At 33.2% G+C, this 18,871-nt stretch overlaps 1 protein-coding gene across 1 annotated transcript in view; it reads left to right on the forward strand.

The window, feature by feature from the left end:
- Window positions 1-4,350: 4,350 nt before the first annotated feature.
- TECRL (trans-2,3-enoyl-CoA reductase like) overlaps window positions 4,351-18,871 on the forward strand; it is a 106,722-nt gene continuing 92,201 nt past the window's right edge. Inside the window, exon 1 of the mRNA XM_068542192.1 lies at window positions 4,351-4,584. Coding sequence (XP_068398293.1) covers window positions 4,351-4,584 — 234 coding nt within the window. The remainder of the gene's footprint in view (window positions 4,585-18,871) is intronic.

An 18,871-nucleotide genomic window follows, 5' to 3' on the forward strand; every position in this document is an offset into this window, starting at 1 on the left:
TGGACTTCATTAAAATTTAAAACCCTTGCTCTGCAAGAGATACTCTTAAGAGAATTAGAAAACAAGACGAACAGGTAGAAGGCATGTGGAAAACACATATCTGATAAAGGACTTATATCCAAAATACAAAAAGAACTCTCAAAAATCAACAGTAGGGGGAAAAAAAAGCAATTACAATATGGACAAGAGATCTGGACAGACACCTCACCAAAGACGTACACATGGCAAATAAGCATAAGAAAAGATGCTCTACATCATTCGTCATTAGAGAATTGCATATTTAAACAATGAGATACCACAACACACCTATTAGAATGGCCAAATTCCAGCAACAGTGATAATACCAAACACTGTAGAGGATGTGGCGCAACAGGAACTCTCATTCACTGCTGGTAGGAATGCAAAATGGTACAACCGTTTTGGAAGGCAGTCTGACAGTTTCATACAAAGCTAAACATAGGCCTACCATTGAATTAAGCAATCACACTCTTAGTTCTTTACCCAAATAAATTGAAATTATACTCATACATAAACCTGAAAACAAATGTTCATGGCAACAACGAAGATGTCCTTCAATAGATGAATGAATAAGTAAACTGTGGTACATTCATATAATGGGGTATTATTCAGTGATTTTTAAAAAAGCTCTAATTTTAAATGCATATTGTTAAGTGAAAGAAGCCAGTCTGAAAACATTACATACTGTATGATTCCAACTAATGATATTCTGGAAAAGGCAAAACTACAGAGACAGTAAAAATATCAGTGGTTGCCAGGAATTCAGGAGGAGTGCAGAGAGGGATGGAAAGGTAGAGTACAGGACATTCTCAGGTCAGTGAAACTATTCTGTATGTTGTTATCATGGTGGATACATGAATTTATCCATTTGTCAAAAGTCATAAAACTTTAGTTTAGTTTAGTCCTAAAACACCAAGACTAAACTCTAAAATAAAGTATGGACTTTAATTCATAAATATCTATCAATATTGGTTCATCAATTGTAACAAATGTTTCACACTAATGCAAGATATTAATAATAGGATGTATAGTGTATTGGGAGGGAAGAGAATAAATATATGGGAACTCCGCACTTTTAATTGCCCAATTTTTGTTTGGACTAAAACTGCTCTAAAAATGTCTATTAATTATTTTAAATGATCTCATAAGAAGTAGCACTTCAAATGGAAAATAAACGGAAATGATATGCTTTCTGTCAAAAAGAAATGAAAAAAAAAAAAGAAATGAAAAATATGAGGATAAAGAAAAATGATATTGTAAGCCCCCCCTTCACATTTTACTGTAAGTAAATGCAATTGGAATAAAGATTCCTGTTTTATAGTGCATTGTTTTATAATAGTTTTCTATTATAAATATATTTAAACTGCAATCTAGTTTAAAGTGGTATGCCAGGTCTAGTATTAAACAAATAGTAATTCATGGTATTAATTTCATTATGATGTATTTAGCAATAATCTTAAAAGAACACCTTAGCATATATAAAACATTTTATTTTTAAAGCTACTTCAAAATACAAAATGAAACAATGAATAGCATAATATCTGAAATGTTTTTTATTCTCTTCCAAAATTTTTAACTTAGGTGACCAGCACAGACAAAAATCTACAATTTTCTCCTTTTAAATAATGCCATTTTGCACCCATTTTTTCTTTCTCCATTCCTTTTTTTTTTTTTTTTTTTTTTTTGCATGTGTCGGTATATGTTTACTTCATACCTTTTACTTTAGAATAATTTTACAAAAACATTGAAAAGAAAGTTTTTTGTGTAGTTTTTACTCAGTTTCCCCTATCTTAACATCTTGCATAACCTTGGTCAAAACTCAGAAATTAATATTGGTATAATACTATTAATTAAACTTCAGATGTTATTCTTATTTTACTGGATTTTCTATTCATTTATTTTCTCTTCCAGAAAACAATCAGGATACCACATTGCATTTTTATTCATGTCTTTACATAGTCTCTTTTGATCTGCCATAGTATCTCAATTTTTCCTCATTTTTTATATTCTTGACAGTTTGAGAGAATATTAGGTATTTTTGTAGAACGTCCCTCAATTTGTGTTTGTCTGATATTTTCTCATGGTTAGACTGAGGTAATGAACTTTTGGAAGAATACCCCAGAGGTGAAGTGCCCTCATCTCATGATATCAGTTGGTACATGATATCAGCATGACTCTTCATGGTGATATTAGACTTGGCCTCTAGGTTAAAATGCTATTTGCCTGCCAGGTTTTTCCACCATCAAGCTTCTATTTTCCACTTCCATTCATTGTGTTACTTAAGTGAAACCCACATTCAAGGGGAGATTTTTATAATTTGCAATTCTTGTGTATGAAAATTTCACCCCTTGTCCCAATTTATTTATCTATTATTTATTCAATCACTTATTTATAACAGTATGGACTCAGATATTTACACTGTTCTTTGAGTTAGAATATATTATCATCAGTATTTATGTTCTTACTTGAATTATTCCAGTGTTGGCAATGGGAGCTCTTGCAGTTTGGCACCTGTGTCCTTCAACTATTCCTTTTTTTTTAAATAGAAACTATCTCTGAAGATTACATTATATGGGTTGCACAGTTATGTTACCTTGCTATAATGTGCTAGTAGTTTACCTCAGCATACAATTAATTTACATCATTCTGCCTACACCGTTAAGATACATTTATTGATCGATTATTTATTAGTTGATTATTTGTTTAATACATATGTATTAGGCACCTGCTGTGTGCCAGACACTGTTCTGAGCACTGTGGATAGATAAGAGGATGAGATCAGAGATATAAAAAAATGCTGATGATGCAGAGCCTTGTAGACCTTTTCAGAGGAATTTGGCTTTTTCATTACATAAAATAGGAATCCCCAAGCAGTGTGTTAAGCAGATAACTGCATTACCTGTTTTAATATAAGGATTGATCACTAGCTGCTGCCTTAAAAAGAGACTATAAATTGACAATACTGACAAAGGGAGGCCAGTTTGGAAAAGCAATACAGGTGAGATTGATGCTTTGAAGTTAGCTATGGAGATGGTGATAGGATTGTGTTCTGGATTTCTGATGGATTAGATCTGAGGTGTGGGAGGAAGGGAAATGTTAAGGGTAATCCCAAGTTTAAAGTCCTGAACAACTGGGGTGATAAAATTGACAATGTGTGTGTGTGTGTGTGTGCACAAATATATATACACATACATCCCTGTCTTCTATTTTTAATAATAAATATTAGTGTGCTGGTGGTCTAGAGTATGAAAATGATAACTGAACAATGTGTAAGTGAATCTCCAGCACATAATGTGCAGTCCAAATTTTTAAAACTACATTATTTTATTTAATTATAAAAGTTAAGATTAGTTTCATGTAGATGTTTAGATTTCCCCCTCTACTATTGTAGCCATTTTCTTTTTCATGTTTTCATTGAAAATAACATCCCAGAATACTTTCCTGTAATATTCCTTTGAATCGGTGACACTATAGTTTGGATTTTTGTCAGTTGTTCCTTCACCAGATTTACAGGTCTCAGAGTACCTGGAATCTTTCACAAACCCTTCTTTCCAGTTTGTTTATCACTTTTCAGTGTTCATTCTGAATTATTTGAATTTGCCATAACCTAGTTTTGTGATAAATGTGATGTTCAGTACTGATTTTATATACAAACTTAATGATTTCCTTATGATGTAATGGGCATAAAAATGTTAAAATAAGGTTTACTTCCTTTTCCTTAAATTATAAAGTTCCTCTCTATATATTCCAATCTCATAGATGATTTGCCATTTTTCTACTCCCTGTATGGAATGAAGAACTTGTCTGTTTTCTATCAGATGTATATGTGTGTATTCAAAACATGGCACAAATCTTTATCCTAGGCAGCATTTACCAAAAAATGTTGTTATGTAATAATGTACTAGGTATTTTAAAATCTAACTATAAGCAGTATGCTAATTTTAAATACATCTACATGTGAATGTGTGAATAATAATATATGTGTTTAAAGATTAGTGTATCCAGAATTCAGAGATAAAACTCTTGTCTATTCTTTTCTTACTTTGGAATTTCAGATACTACTGGCCATATTAAGAAGCAGAGATAAAAGGAGAAAGCTAGAAATAATTTGAATGCTGGTCAAGTAATCTACATTGCAGCAATTCACAATAGTGTGTTATATATAGAAAGAGATCAGTCATTGTTTTCAAGCCTGCTAAATAAAACTGAACTCTTGGAATTGCATGCCACTTGACCTTTCCAGGTTTCACCAGCAGTATTTAACTTGTTTGAAGGGAACACACTTGCAAGTGTCTCCTGTTGACAAGACAGATTCTCCTGGTAGTTCACACAATGTTCAAAAGGCACAAGTTCCTTGCTTCAGAACGCAGGAGAGAATTAATTTCCCCAGGAGCTACACGGTCCATACTGAAGAATGACCTGAGAAATTTTCACTCTTTGTCGCAATTTATACTCTCAGCAGGCCCTCTAAGATCAACTCCAGCAGTTAAACATTCAAAAACTACTCACTTTGAGATTGAAATACTTGATGCTCAAACCAGAAAGCAGATATGTATTGTGGACAAGGTGAGTTTTATTTATTTATTTAAACTTCTCTTTTTTGCCCCAAAGATTATTGATCACTTGCTTAATGCTGATAAGACAATACCAAAATGTATCTCTGGATTTTAATATTAATTTTAAGATGAGTGGGATGGATACTTTATAATATACTTTAAAGTATACTTTATATACTTTGTTTCAGTAGAAAATATTCACTGAATTTTCATACTCAATTTAAATGGTACCTAATAATTATTAGGTTTTGGTTTTCCTCCTAACATTGGCCATTGGCAGGAGGTAAAATTTTAGTGCTCACCTTCTCAGCCTACATGACAAAATGTCTTTCTCTTCATGTACTTCCTTGCATATTCAAATTTTCATAGAGTCTTAATAGTGTTTGTAGAAAACAGCAAGCAAAAGGCCCCAAAGTTATTAAAAGTAATATTTAGCATATGTGATAAAATCTAGTCATTTGAAAATTATTTATAATCGATTTAACTGTCTTGAAATATAACCATTTCACTTTTTATGAAAAGTTAACTCATTTCAAAACTACAGTGTTAAAAACAAAAAACAAAAAACAAAAACAAAAACAAAAACAAAACTACAGTGTTTAAGTTCTTAAAAAGAATGTCTTGCTTAATATGCTATTCCTCTATATTCATATCACATATCAATGTTTCACTAAGGAAAGATAAGATAAATACTTCCTAGGTTAGAAAATTAAAAAAACAAATATATGTGTGTATTGTAGATATACATGTGTATGTACAATATTCTAGTCATTTTCAGTTTTTCTAAAGTTTGAAAAAACATTAGTATTTCAATTTATTATGAGAAAGATTGACATTTTTAATAAAACATATCTTTATTTTGCTTTACAGACAGGTTGAATAAGTTTTTTTTCTGTTATTCTAAAATTAAAATTCAATCACTGATTCCATTTATCTATGCTCTAGCTGTGTTTCTAGATAAAAGGAAAAGAGAAGAAATTGTTTACTTGCTTCTAATTGCCAAGAAGATAATATATACTTTCCTATTTAGTAATTATAACACTATGACCAGCCTATTACTCGTGTAATATTAACATTTATTTACATATGGAAATGAAAAATACAGACCTTTTACAAGTTCATGCAGGTCATATGTGGACTATATGAAATTCAAAACCATTTCTTTGCAACTCTAAATCATATTCTTTTCTATAGTACCACTGGGGCCATGTATAAATGATAAATATGAATTATGTATAATAGACTTTTAAATTACAAACTTCAGGCAAGTTACCATTTATTTTAAGTATCTCAGTAAAATGTATTTTTTATATCATACAGGAATAAGACAATTTTGTTTAATTGAAGTATAGTTGATTTACAATGTTGTGTTAGTTTCAGGTGTACAGCAATGTGAATCAGTTATACATATACATATATCCACTCTTTTTTATTTAGATTCTTTTCCCATATAGGCCATTACAGAGTACTGAATAGAGTTCCCTGTGCTACAAGGCAGGTTCTTATTAGTTACCTATTTTATAAATAGTAGTGTGTATATGTCAATCCCAATCTCCCAATTTATCCCTCCCCCCCATCCCCTGGTAACCATAAGTTTTTTTTCTACATCCATAGAATTTTAAAAATAAAATTATCATCCAGAGGTTGTTGATGTTTGCAGTTTCTCACTACTGAAAATTTAAAACTTACAAGGAAAATACAATGAAATGAAGGGGAATAAAACAATAAATGGAATAGATGTTATACTCGTCAAGGATTTCCAAAGACCAAAATTCTAAAATGAGGCTGGTTGTGTCTTTTCTGATATGTGTCTAAACGTTAACACAAAATCTACTTTAAAGTAATGAGAAAATGTTGGGCTCCTAATTATTTTCCTAGTACATTTAAAATTTCTGTTTTTGAGTTTTTATTTGAAGCTAAGACACGGAGCTTTACATTTTTAGATATTAATTAAACTGCACAAAATTTAAGCATGCAGAAAGCCATCATTCTTTCGAGGTAAGGATTTGGTTACACTTGAACTTTAAGAGTCCTGGTAATTGCATCTCCAGTGGCAAACCTTTAGGGAAACTCAGTAGGCTAGCTAGAGGATTAATTTTGGATTCCTCACAGCCTTTATTGCACAATCAACACCATCTGATGTGCAACTTACTGCATCCAAATCTCTGACTTGTCAGCGGCACAAATTTTGTTTTGTCTTGTTTTAGCTTTGTAATTTGGTAAATTGTCTCATAATAATGGCAAGACATTTAAAAGAAAAAAAAATCTGGATCAGTTTACTTTTTTTTTGCTTAATGATTGTAAACATGAGAAAAATTTTGTTTGTTGTCCAATATATTGTTTTTTTTCTTGGACAAATTAACAACTATATTAAGAGTAAGGTCATGTTAATTGCCTCTCATTAGACTTGGTTCTACCCAGTATACAAAAGAAGTGTTGCTTATAACTTAGTCCCTGTCTTTCAGTAACTATAATGTTATAAAGTAGTCAAAGTTCAAGGTCATATATTTTGGAACTAAGTATACCTGGACTGAATCCCTGCTACATCAGTCATATTTATCAAAGGCTCGGGAAAGTCACTGAATTGCTGATCCCCAGGACTCTTATTTAGAACATAGGTTAATAAAATCTATTTTGTAAGCCTAAAGTGAAGAGTAAGATATGTAACACATTTAGCATAGTGTCTTGAACGTAATAGGGAAAATAATTTTTTTAATTCAATAATCACTTGGAAAGAGAAATTTAATTTGCATACAAATCCAAGAAAAAATAAGTGATGAAACTTGTGATACTGGCACAGTCTGTAAATTTGACTTCTTGACAATTACCTATTGACATGATCTGGTATAATGCTTATGTTAGATATGAATTTTCAAGTATGAGTAGGATGTATGTATTTTAGTAATATATGCTGATCTCATAAATTTTGCTTGCATCTAGATATTATAACTTTAACTTCAGAATGGACAAAGTATTTACTCAAGATATTCATAAGACAAAAACATTAAATGAATTCCTTGGATTAAAGAGAACATATTGAATCATGTTCTTTTACTTACAAACACACACACACACACACACACACACACACACACACACCCCAAAGAACCACAAATCCTTCTATTGCCTTCATTATCTTCTCCAGCTTCTATCCCATTTCTCTCCTTACTTTCATTGTGTTCATGTTGTCTGTACACATTTTCCTCTTCTCATTCTATACTGAACCCACTGTATTCAGGCATTTGCCTCTATCACTTCTCAGAATATGAACTTGCTGAGGTCACCAGTGAGGCAGTGATAAATACCTTGCTAAATCCAAAGGTCAGTTCTCATGCTTCACTTACTCAGTATATGGGCAATATTTGCCACTGCTAAGCACATCCTTCTCCTGAAAACATGTTTGCTATTTGAGTTCCAGAATAACACACACATTTTTAAAAAACCCACATCATTGGCTTCTCCCTTTTCTCTTGCTGCTTCTTCATTATTTGACTTATTAGGTGTGGACTGTCACCAACTCAGTCATCAGGACTTTTCCACATCTTTAATCATTTACTTTATGGAATCCTATAGCTTTAAATATCATCTGCATATTCATGCCTCATAAACATAAAACTACAGCTTATTCTTTTCCCCTGAAATACAAATCCATTTATCTATGTATGTATCTATCTGTGTATTTATCTATGTATCTATGTATTCATCCATCTATCTATCCATCTATTTGGATGTTTACTAGGCATTTCAAACAGTGTATCTAAAACTGAGCACTTTGTCTTCCCAAAAAAATTTTCTACAGAGTTTTCCAAATCAACAAGTAGCAACTACATCTTTCAAATAGCTCAAACCAAACACTTAGAGGCATCATGACTCATCTCTTAATCTCAAAGCCCACATACAATCCATCTTCATGGTGATACTTTCAAATATATCCAAACTGACAAATTTTCACCACCTCTAATGCCCGCACTCCTAAATCTTTCCTCTGCTCTGTCCTTAGCGCATTCAATATATTCTCTACATAGCAACCAGAACTAGCCTGTTAAAATCATGTCAGATAATATCATTCCCTACTCAGAACTAGTCAGTGTCTTCCTTTAGGTCTTTACTTACCTGTCACTTTTTCCTTGGGGCCCTTCCTGACTACCTGTGTAAAATTGCAAAATCTGCCAGTATCCTCTATTACTCTTCCCTGTTCTACTTCTTTACTAACACTTACCACTATTTAACATACTGCTTATTTTCCTTTTTTAAATTTTGGTTATTATTTGGCCTACCCCTATTATGCCAGTTTCACAAAATCTGGGCTTTGGGTATTTTCACTCCTGTATCTCCAACATTTAAAACAGTGCTTGGCCCAAAGAAAGTGTTTAACCAATATTTACTGAATAAATCGATGCCTGTTCAAGGGATATATGGATTTGACAATGCACTCATGTTTAGCAGCGACAGTTTCTGGATGGAGGAGTATGATATTTGAAAGTACTTTTTACTATTTTCTAAATCTAATTATAAATCAAATAAATGTAAATATATTCACATAAAAGGACATTTAATTAAATCATTCCACTGAATGCCCAAATTCCTCTTGGCTTGCTCCCAACAAAAATGTATAGAATTCAACTTTGTACTGTGTATAATTTACTAACAAATAGTCATGTTCTGATTACAAAGGCTAAACAAGCTCTTCATAAAGAAGGAAATGCAGATGGGAATATTTAACTGACGTAGTTATTTCTCATGAATAATTAAAATAATATAACTATAAAGAATGATGAAAATGGAGAGCAGATTTTTTTTTAAATATTGTTAAATATCACCTTAATTATTTTTTGGAACATCAAAAATGTATATGAAAAATACATTTTAAAAATTTAACAGTGTAAAATGGAATAATTTCCAGTTGCTAACTATTCCTGTCTCACTTCTATTTTTTTTTTTTTTTTTAATTAATTTATTTATTTATGGCTGTGTTGGGTCTTCGTTTCTGTGCGAGGGCTTTCTCCAGTTGCGGCAAGCAGGGGCCACTCTTCATCGCGGTGCGCGGGCCTTTCACTGTCGCGACCTCTCTTGTTGCGGAGCACAAGCTCCAGATGCACAGGCTCAGTAGTTGTGGCTCACGAGCCTAGTTGCTTCGCGGCATGTGGGATCTTCCCAGACCAGGGCTCGAACCAGTGTCCCCTGCATTGGCAGGCAGACTCCCAAGCACTGCGCCACCAGGGAAGCCCCTCACTTCTATTTTTTAAAATGTCAGAAGCTTATCTAGTGACAAGTGGATGATTCAAGAGCAAGGAAAGAACTCTAAAATGCTAGGGTTGATAAACATTTCCAATATCATCACATTCTTTTTTCTTTAATCTTTTCTTCAAGGAACTTGACCTCAAGAGCCCTCTATCACCTATATACTCTAAGTAAAAATTCTCAAAAGTTTTTTAAAGGCTTCTTATGAATAAAATAAAGTACTCAATAATTCTCCTATCCTTTTAATGATAAAAATACCAATGTTCACCAGAAAACTGTAGAGAGAATAATAGGGTAGTAAGACATAAAAACTGTACTTTCAATACTTCAGTTAGAAAATTTGAGAATTCTTAATGTCTGAGTTTGCCACTTTTAATATTTCACCTTGCGCATGCGATTTAGCATATTTATGCCTTAATTTGCTCATCTGTAAAAAGAGAATAGCACCTGCCTTAAAATGGCCTAATGGCAGTTTTCAGAATTTCATGTATAAGCAAGTAACAATATCTTCTTTCTCTTCCATTACTCCTCTTCTTTCTCCTTCTCTTCTGTTTTTTATTCCTCTTTTCCTCCTCTATTTTGTTACTCTCTTCTTCCCATACCAGTCCCCTTTCTTCTCTCCACCCCCATCCCCTTCATCCTATTTCTTATGATGCAGCATGATATAATTGAAAGTTTATGACCTTTGGATTTACATAGACTACAATTTTAATATAAGTCTGGCCTGCTTTTTCTTTTTCCTTGGATATGGTCCAATACCTCTGCCCCTTATTATCTTTTTCTATAAAAGGATTTAGATATTATTATTCTTCCCCTGTGTAGATGAAGAAAAGGTGGCACAGAGACTTGAAAAGAAGAACTTAGTGTGTGTTAGAACCAAGCTTTGAACCTGGCTAATACACATTCTCTGCCTTGCTCTTAACTATTATACACTATAATGTGAAAGATTAATGACCTCCATTAGTCAAAATTCTCATGTTCTGTTTAATTTCATGATTGGGGCATCTGACTTCCAATACAATGTGTTTCAGGACAGAGGTAGGAAGGATCTTAAGCATTCTATTTTATATATATAAATATAAAATAGCATTAGTTCATATTCAAACCTAGAAATTAAAAATATTTTAAATTCCTTTTAATAATAAAGACAAAATGTGCTCAAATTTTTACATCATTAAAAATTAAGAAATTAAAATAAATAGTTCCTCCCAAAAGAGGTAATTAATATAATCATTTTCTATGAACCCAGAGGATCCCCAATGTCAACCTCTCTTTTATATATACTTGAGAATTCCATAATACAGCATGTGGTTCTAATTTCAAAAAAATCAGTGTTTAATATTATCTGCTCTGATTTATATTTCTCTCAGAAAAGGTGGACCTATTATATATATTTGGTCACAATATATAGTCCAAATATATAATGTGATGAGAGACAATGTGGTAAAATTGTTTATGTTCTGAAGTCAGACATATTTGTGTCTGCATTTGAGCTTTGCAAATCATTAATTGCTTACCACCTTAACATATTACTTAACTACTCTGAGTCTTGGTTTTCCAAGTAGGGTAAATCACAAATCAAAGTAGGGTAAATATCTATCTTCCAGGAGTATCTAAGGATTTTATATTTGTATGCAAAATGTAGCACCTTGTCTGCCACATGGTTATTTTTCTGCTAATGAACATTGTATTTTAGATAGTGGCAATATATTTTAAAATATTATTATTCCATTAAAGTGGGAAAATAACTGAATTGATACTTTTCTATTATGACTATAAAAATTTAGGCATTTTTAAATGATAGTTACTATTATCCCTTTCTGAAATGATTAGGAAGCATTAGAATTAGAAAGCATAGTTACAGGGACCCATCTTTGTAACATCAGTTTCTAGAATTCTATAACCAACTCTCATACTCCAAATAATATGCATTGGTTACTTATACTATGTTATACCATGAAAGATACCAATGGATATACAAACGTTGCATGTCAATTTAATAGTAGAGAAAAAAATAAATATACTCTAGATACCTATTCATGAGTGGCATTTACAAAACTAATATATAGTATTACATATAATCAACTAAATTATGTCTATATTTTTCTACTTTCCAATTGTATCACCATCTAAGAAAACCGTTTTTGTTTACAGTTAAGCTAAGAAGATGTCATTTCTATCTCCTAATATATAAGATGCAATGATACTCCATTTAGAAGGTCAACATAGATAAGTTTTGGAGGATGCCTCTAGAAAGAAAATAGTCGAAACTTATCAGATTCAGTCATTCTCCCATTCTCTATTTTGACATTTTATAGTATCACAATCAAGTATTTATTAGTTCAAAAGATATTTGTTGAGAGATGTGTTCAATGTTTTATTACCTGTTTGAGATAACGCATTAACATAAACAGATACAATTCCTATCTTCATAGATTTTATTCTCTCCTGTGGAAGACAAATAGTGTAGAAGTAATTTTAGGTGCAAAGATATCTACATTGTGAGAGGAAAAACGAGGTAATTTGGGGTGGTAAACAAAGGAAGATAACCTGGTCTGTGGAACAGAAAAATCTCCCTGGAGAAACGGTGTTTATGTGTGGCCCAGACAGTGAATAAGATGAAGAGAAGTAGGAGGATATGACAGACACTTAGGAGATAGAAATAACAGGACATGTTGTTTGGTTGTCAAGAATGAGGGACACGAAGGATGTAACTATGATGTTAAATTGCTGTTTGAGCAACTGTAGATCCTGAGGATGCTATACTTTGCTGAATTTTTTTTGTGGATTCTTATGTTTGTTATTAGTTTTCTTTCCTATTATTTTTCAGACAAGTAGAGAAGCAGAGAGGACACAAACACTCAGTTTTGTTCATTTTAAGTTGGAGATCTTTGTGAGATAACCAGTAGGCTTTTGATTGTGAAGATCTAGAACTCAGGAAGGTGGTCATAATGAACTATGTTGACTTGGGAATTAAAAACATATAGGTGGGGCTTCCCTGGTGGCGCAGTGGTTGAGAATCTGCCTGCTAGTGCAGGGGACACGGGTTCGAGCCCTGGTCTGGGAAGATCCCACATGCCGCGGAGCAACTGGGCCCGTGAGCCACAACTACTGAGCCTGCGCGTCTGGAGCCTGTGCTCCGCAACAAGAGAGGCCGCGACCGTGAGAGGCCCGCGCACCGCGATGAAGAGTGGCCCCCGCTCGCCGCAACTAGAGAAAGCCCTCGCACAGAAACGAAGACCCAACACTGCCAAAAATAAATAAATAAATAAAAAACAAAAACAAAAACATATAGGTGGTCTGCATTTCTCTAATAACTATACTCGAATAAAAATTTTAAAAAATACAGGTGGCCTCTGCAGCCATTGGAGTAGAGAAGATAAAATTAAGAGAGAACAATAAGATGGATGGGAAGGGAAAAGAATCAACTATAGAAACCTGAGGAATTCTAAAATGTAAAGATTTCAAATAAAGAAGAGATGAAAAAGGAAACTAAGGAGAAGGCCCCAGAGTGTTAGAAGAAATATGGCACATGTTATATTACAGAAGCTTAAGAAAAAATATTTGAGTAAGAAGTGAGAGATCAGTAGAGTCAAAAGCAGCTAAGAAACAGAGAAATACTATAAGTATCCCTTGAATTGAATGCTGCAGCGTTCATTGTTGAATTTAATGAGACCACTTTAGGTACAGTGACTTGGAGGGAAATCTAGTCTAGCATGGCGATGACAAGCAATGGAGAATAAGAAATTTGAGTTTCCTGGAAGGCCCTTCTTTTGTAGGTAGGAGTCTTGAAAACACAAACTTGTCCCAAACTCTTCATTCTTTAACTCTATTCTGACTCTTAGGTAAGCCGATTCACATATTTGGGATTATCTCCTACCTTTTCTTTATTACTCCATGTTTCAATATTCTATAATACTCATTAGTCCCAAAGAGTCTTGTAATTGGCATTTCTTTCAGTTTTGATCAAATTTGATTCCTCTGCCTGCAGTGTTCTGTCACAGTCTTATGTCTAATTCATGTTCATTCTTCATTGTCCAACTGAGATGGCAACCCTTTCGTGTGCCAGTATTATCCCCTATAAGCAGATGTGTTCTTTGTCCCAGTAATATCAATAATTGGTTGAAATCTCCATTATGTACATTATATAATCTAGTAGCTGGGAATGAGCATTGGTACCTGTCATAACAATTTGAAAGAGTAATTTTGTGCTTGTTCAATCAAATAATCTTTTTAAAATTAGGATTTATTTGGTGTATCAGTATTTTTTTTTTTTAGCAATTTATTTTCATTGTATTTTACAAATGTATTAGTTCACAACAAAATAGAAATTTTTCCAAAATTATACTTTACCCTACATAGTTTGGGAAGCACTAAACTAGATGACATGAAAATGACCTTTTCAACATTGCCACGATTCAAGCAGATCAAATGACCTAAATGCTCTTGTACAATAAATGTACCTTGGATGCAAAATTAGAACATGCCATATTCATGCTCCTCTTGGATTTCATTCTAAAGATTGCATTTTCTTGAAAGGCAAAGTATCAATAAAGTAATAACTCTCAAAGTTTGTGTTGTAAATATAGAACAAAACTTATAACTAAAATGACACATTTTTAGACAAATGAAAGTGAATGATATCTCCCTTGGAAATTTAAAATGAATCATATTTCCCTTGGAAATTTAAAGATGAGGTGAAAAAAGAAAGCTAACCATTAAAGGAAGAAAATTAGGAGGGTTATATTGTGCAATCAAAATAGAACCTGTTGGGACTTCCCTGGCAGTCCAGTGGTTAAGACTTTGCCTTCCAATGCAGTGGGTGTGGGTTCGACCCCTGGTCGGGGAGCTAAGATCCCACATGCCTCGCAGCCAAAATACCAAAACATAAAATGGAAGAAATATTGTAACAAATTCAATAAAGACTTTAAAAATGGTCCACATCAAAAAAAAAAAAAAAAAAGAACCTGTTTCCTATTAATTCAAGACTGAATGAAGAAAGTTAATAGTTGGAATCACATGTTTAAAAAATACATAAGACTTAGACAATATTTTCCATGTAAAGAACGTAGCTGTGAAGTGTTGTGAATTGGTGACTATATCCTAGATAGACATGTAAAGGTGAGAAGGTTATGTGTACTTTGTTATTCAAATTAGACAAAGAGCTACTGTATTTTAGGTTACATGGGGTTGAAAATTAAACACATTTCTTTACCCAGATATGCATGAGTCAAATTGGAAAGAGAGATTACACATTTTAAAACAAATTTTATAATATGGCAAAAAGCATAGGAGAGTTTAATACAAATTATACTAAGAAGGTTGGGGAAAGAATACTTTTATCTAACAGAGGTTTAGGCATGAGGATGAGAAAGCTGAATTCATTGGAAGGAGGGACTCAAAAAGATCTTTAAAAATATGTAGTACAATACGTTCCCACATGTGGGGTAGAAAAAACATCCTCTCAGAAAAATAATTAGCATAACAAAGGCAAAGAGACAGAAAAGTAACAAACAAGGTTTCTGGCCAGATGTAAATAAGTCCATGGTGTGATGCTGCAGAACTCAGTGAACTGAGAATAGTTGGTATGAGTGGGACTGATGGTAGGGGGCCTACATGCCTTGCAAAGGCATCTGGACTATTTAATTCTCTTTCAAACCAGAGGGGTAATGTTTTCAGATCTGCCATTCAGAAAATTAAATCTGGCAACCATGTGGAAGATAGAATTAATATTAGAAAGATTGAAGACAGAGAGTTCAGTAAAACTGGGAAGCGAATCTTTTGTGAGCCTGTTCAGGACCAACACATTGGGAGGCAACATGACATCAGAGGATCTGCATAGGCTTTGAGGATACTCAGTCACTTCTCACACTTAACCAGCTTGTGACACTGGGCAATGACTTTGTTTTCTTTGCCCTTATATTTTACTGACACAAGTTATCTCATTGGAGGCACCTGAACAAATACCACCTTCCATGAGGAATTTCCACTAGGAAATGGCTAAGGCCCAGAGCCTTGAATAAAGTAGGCTAACAAAATTTACAAATTTAATAATACTAGGAGAATTCTCAAATCAGCTAAATATACTAAAGAACTATAAAATGAAGGAAGGTTTAACAAAATGTTTACATTGTAATAAAAATATTAAAGTTAAATTATTTTTTCTTGTATGTATGTGTGTATCATCAAAGTTTGAGGAATAAGTATAAAATAATTCAAATTAAATATAAATCATTGGGCACATCTTTAGGATACATTTGAATCTTTAAGTAAATATATTATATATATGTATATATATATGTATTTCTAATTTAATCTTTACTGAATACCAAGTATATAACAAAACAGAATAATTATGTAATGAATATACAGTAGTTTCTATCAAATATAGTTACAGCCCACATAGGTTAGACAAATATATGTATCCAGGTTCAATAGAATAGAATGTGGTATTACAGGTGAAAGGGATATTCCATTGCCATTTTATTTCAGTTTAATTTTGTTCTCCTGGGATTTTGCTTTTTGGATTTGTAATGAATTTATCAAATTAACACTTGTTAAGTGGAGCACATGGTGCCAGATGGTAAGCTGAGATTCAACAACACACCAGAGAGAAACTGAAATTGAGTTTCATACTCACAGGTCCTGGAGGAAGTATCCAGCAGGCTTCAAGGGACTACACTGCAGAGTACAGACAGAGAGAGACAGGACCTGGACACATGCCTTCCTTATGGTCCATGAATGGAGTGCTTTGGGGTTTCTGGGCTAAGGCCAGATTGGCCAATTCAAACCAAAAGAGTGGGGTTTTGGTAATACCTGTGGCAGTCTTATCTAAGGAGCATATAAGGAGGAGGCCTTGGCAGGCAGGTGAAACTGTGATCATAAGAGCAGTTGGGGAGTCATATCAGAAACTTACATTTACTTGTGACTTTGAGGGCTGCTATTAAGGGCATTCTTGTCTGAGGGGCAGGGCAGTTTAAGGTCACTGCAGGCTGGTTGGTCAAATAATAGTGAAGCCAGGCAGCAATATCATGGAGTGGCTTAGCTAAAGTACAAAACCTGAAGATGTGCATGCTGTACTAATTATCAGAAGGTTCACAATGAAGCAATTCTTAGTTCTTTCACAATCCAACTGTTCAAACAAAAAAGATAAAGACTGTGCTTACAAAATGTGTTTCTGGGAAATATTTTTGGTGTGACCTTTTTATGTTTTTATTAGATTTTTTTTAAAGAAATTAAAGGAAATTTATTTTAAGCATGTAACTTGTCCAGATTAACATTTTACTGTACCTTTTGGTAGCCTGACAAAGAACTATCAAAATCATTACCGAATTTGTTGCCATGGTCTTAATGTTACTAAAATATAACAGACTTTTAAAAAATTGTTCCTTTTACTGACCTCAGTGCTCAAAGTTATCTAGTGACAATTTTCCTTTCTGTAACTATTCCTCATAAGTATTTAACAAATGAGCAATAATTTAAGGCAACGTTAAGAAATAAATATTCCATTTTTAAAATATATTTTAAATTAGCTAAAGGCTTAAGGGAGAGGGGACTGAAGAGGCAATATTGCAGCAAGTGGAAACTGATGTTTATATCACATTAAGATTTTTAATATCCTCATGACGCATGTTTTTTGGAACGTGTGTGCTTCCTTGAGGCCTTCAGTTTGCATTAGTATTAGAAATTAATACTAATAAGAGTGATGAAATTTATATTTTTGCTAGAATTTGTATAATGGCAGTATCTAAGCTCCACATGGTCCTAAATTATACATAAATGTAAGTGATCTTAGATTTATGTATATTTACATTGCATCTTACTTTCTGCTGTAAAAGCTATGTTATTTGCATGGCTACATGATATGAGCTCAAAGGTTTGGAGGCAATCATTGTTTGAAGTGATATTACCCTTAAAATGTTTTCAGTTGACTATTATCAAGTACCTACAAGAATATCTTGCAGGGGCATAATCCTAGAACAGCACCTGCCTTCCATTTCTCTCCTCCCCTCCTTCCTACTTTCCTTCTTCCCTGTTTTTCTTCATATACGTTGAAGAAACCAGCCTTCCAGTTGGTAGGCCCTTTAATAGACACTAGGAACATCAGCATAGAAACAAATCCAAACCACAAAAAATCTGTTCCCTCCTCTTCCAATGTTCACCATATTGTAATGGATAATTACATGTAAATAGTCCAACACAAGATAATATAACCTAAGCTAAGCTAGAGGTAAGAACAAGGTGCTGAGCACAGATGGATGATTTTTTTTCTTCTATTGAAGAAAGCGGCTTTAGAAATCTCTTCCAGTTACAAGGAGTCCCAGCACACTGAAGGATCATCCTGGGGATGGCTCAAACAGTAAAGGGCAATCTCCTAAAGTAGAAATTATCTCCTCTAAATGCCTCACATCCTCGGCCTTTCAGGCTTTAACTGAAAGCATATTGCTATAAGCACACCTCTGGAGAATTTAGGAAGGAAGGCAAAGATGAACTCCCTACCTACTTAAGAATTTCAAATGTGCACACTTTTCAGGCTCCATACCATTAGTATACTATATTTTATTAGTGAATTTTTAAACTGACAGTCATTAAATAATTTTCAATCCCTGTTTATCTACTGGGATTCAACTAAGTAACCTGAGCCCACCAGTCTGTCACCACATAAAGCCTATGAATGTCACACACATTTATTTTCCTATGAGAAGTTAGTTCTCTTTTAGACAGATTTATTTTGAACTGCGTACTACATCTAGCTAACATATATTTTATTTCAGAATTAATCTTACTCTTAAACCAAGGAATGCTGTACTTCTGCCTTCTTATAAACTCATCATTCTAACATCATATTGTAAAAAGACTGAATTAATTATTACCTCTCCTTTTTTTCTTATTGTAGTTTAAGTTTTCTCATTACACATTTTTACTGCCTCCCAAATAACCATGTAATATTACTTCATGTTGGGTGCCTCTGAATTGTAATTATTGGTTATTTGATTTTTTAAAAAAATCAAAATGTGATGTAGTTAGTAATTTCTTTTTGCAAGACATTTGATGAA

The sequence above is a fragment of the Eschrichtius robustus genome, chromosome 4 (genome assembly GCF_028021215.1).
Source record: "Eschrichtius robustus isolate mEscRob2 chromosome 4, mEscRob2.pri, whole genome shotgun sequence".
NCBI lineage: Eukaryota > Metazoa > Chordata > Mammalia > Artiodactyla > Eschrichtiidae > Eschrichtius > Eschrichtius robustus.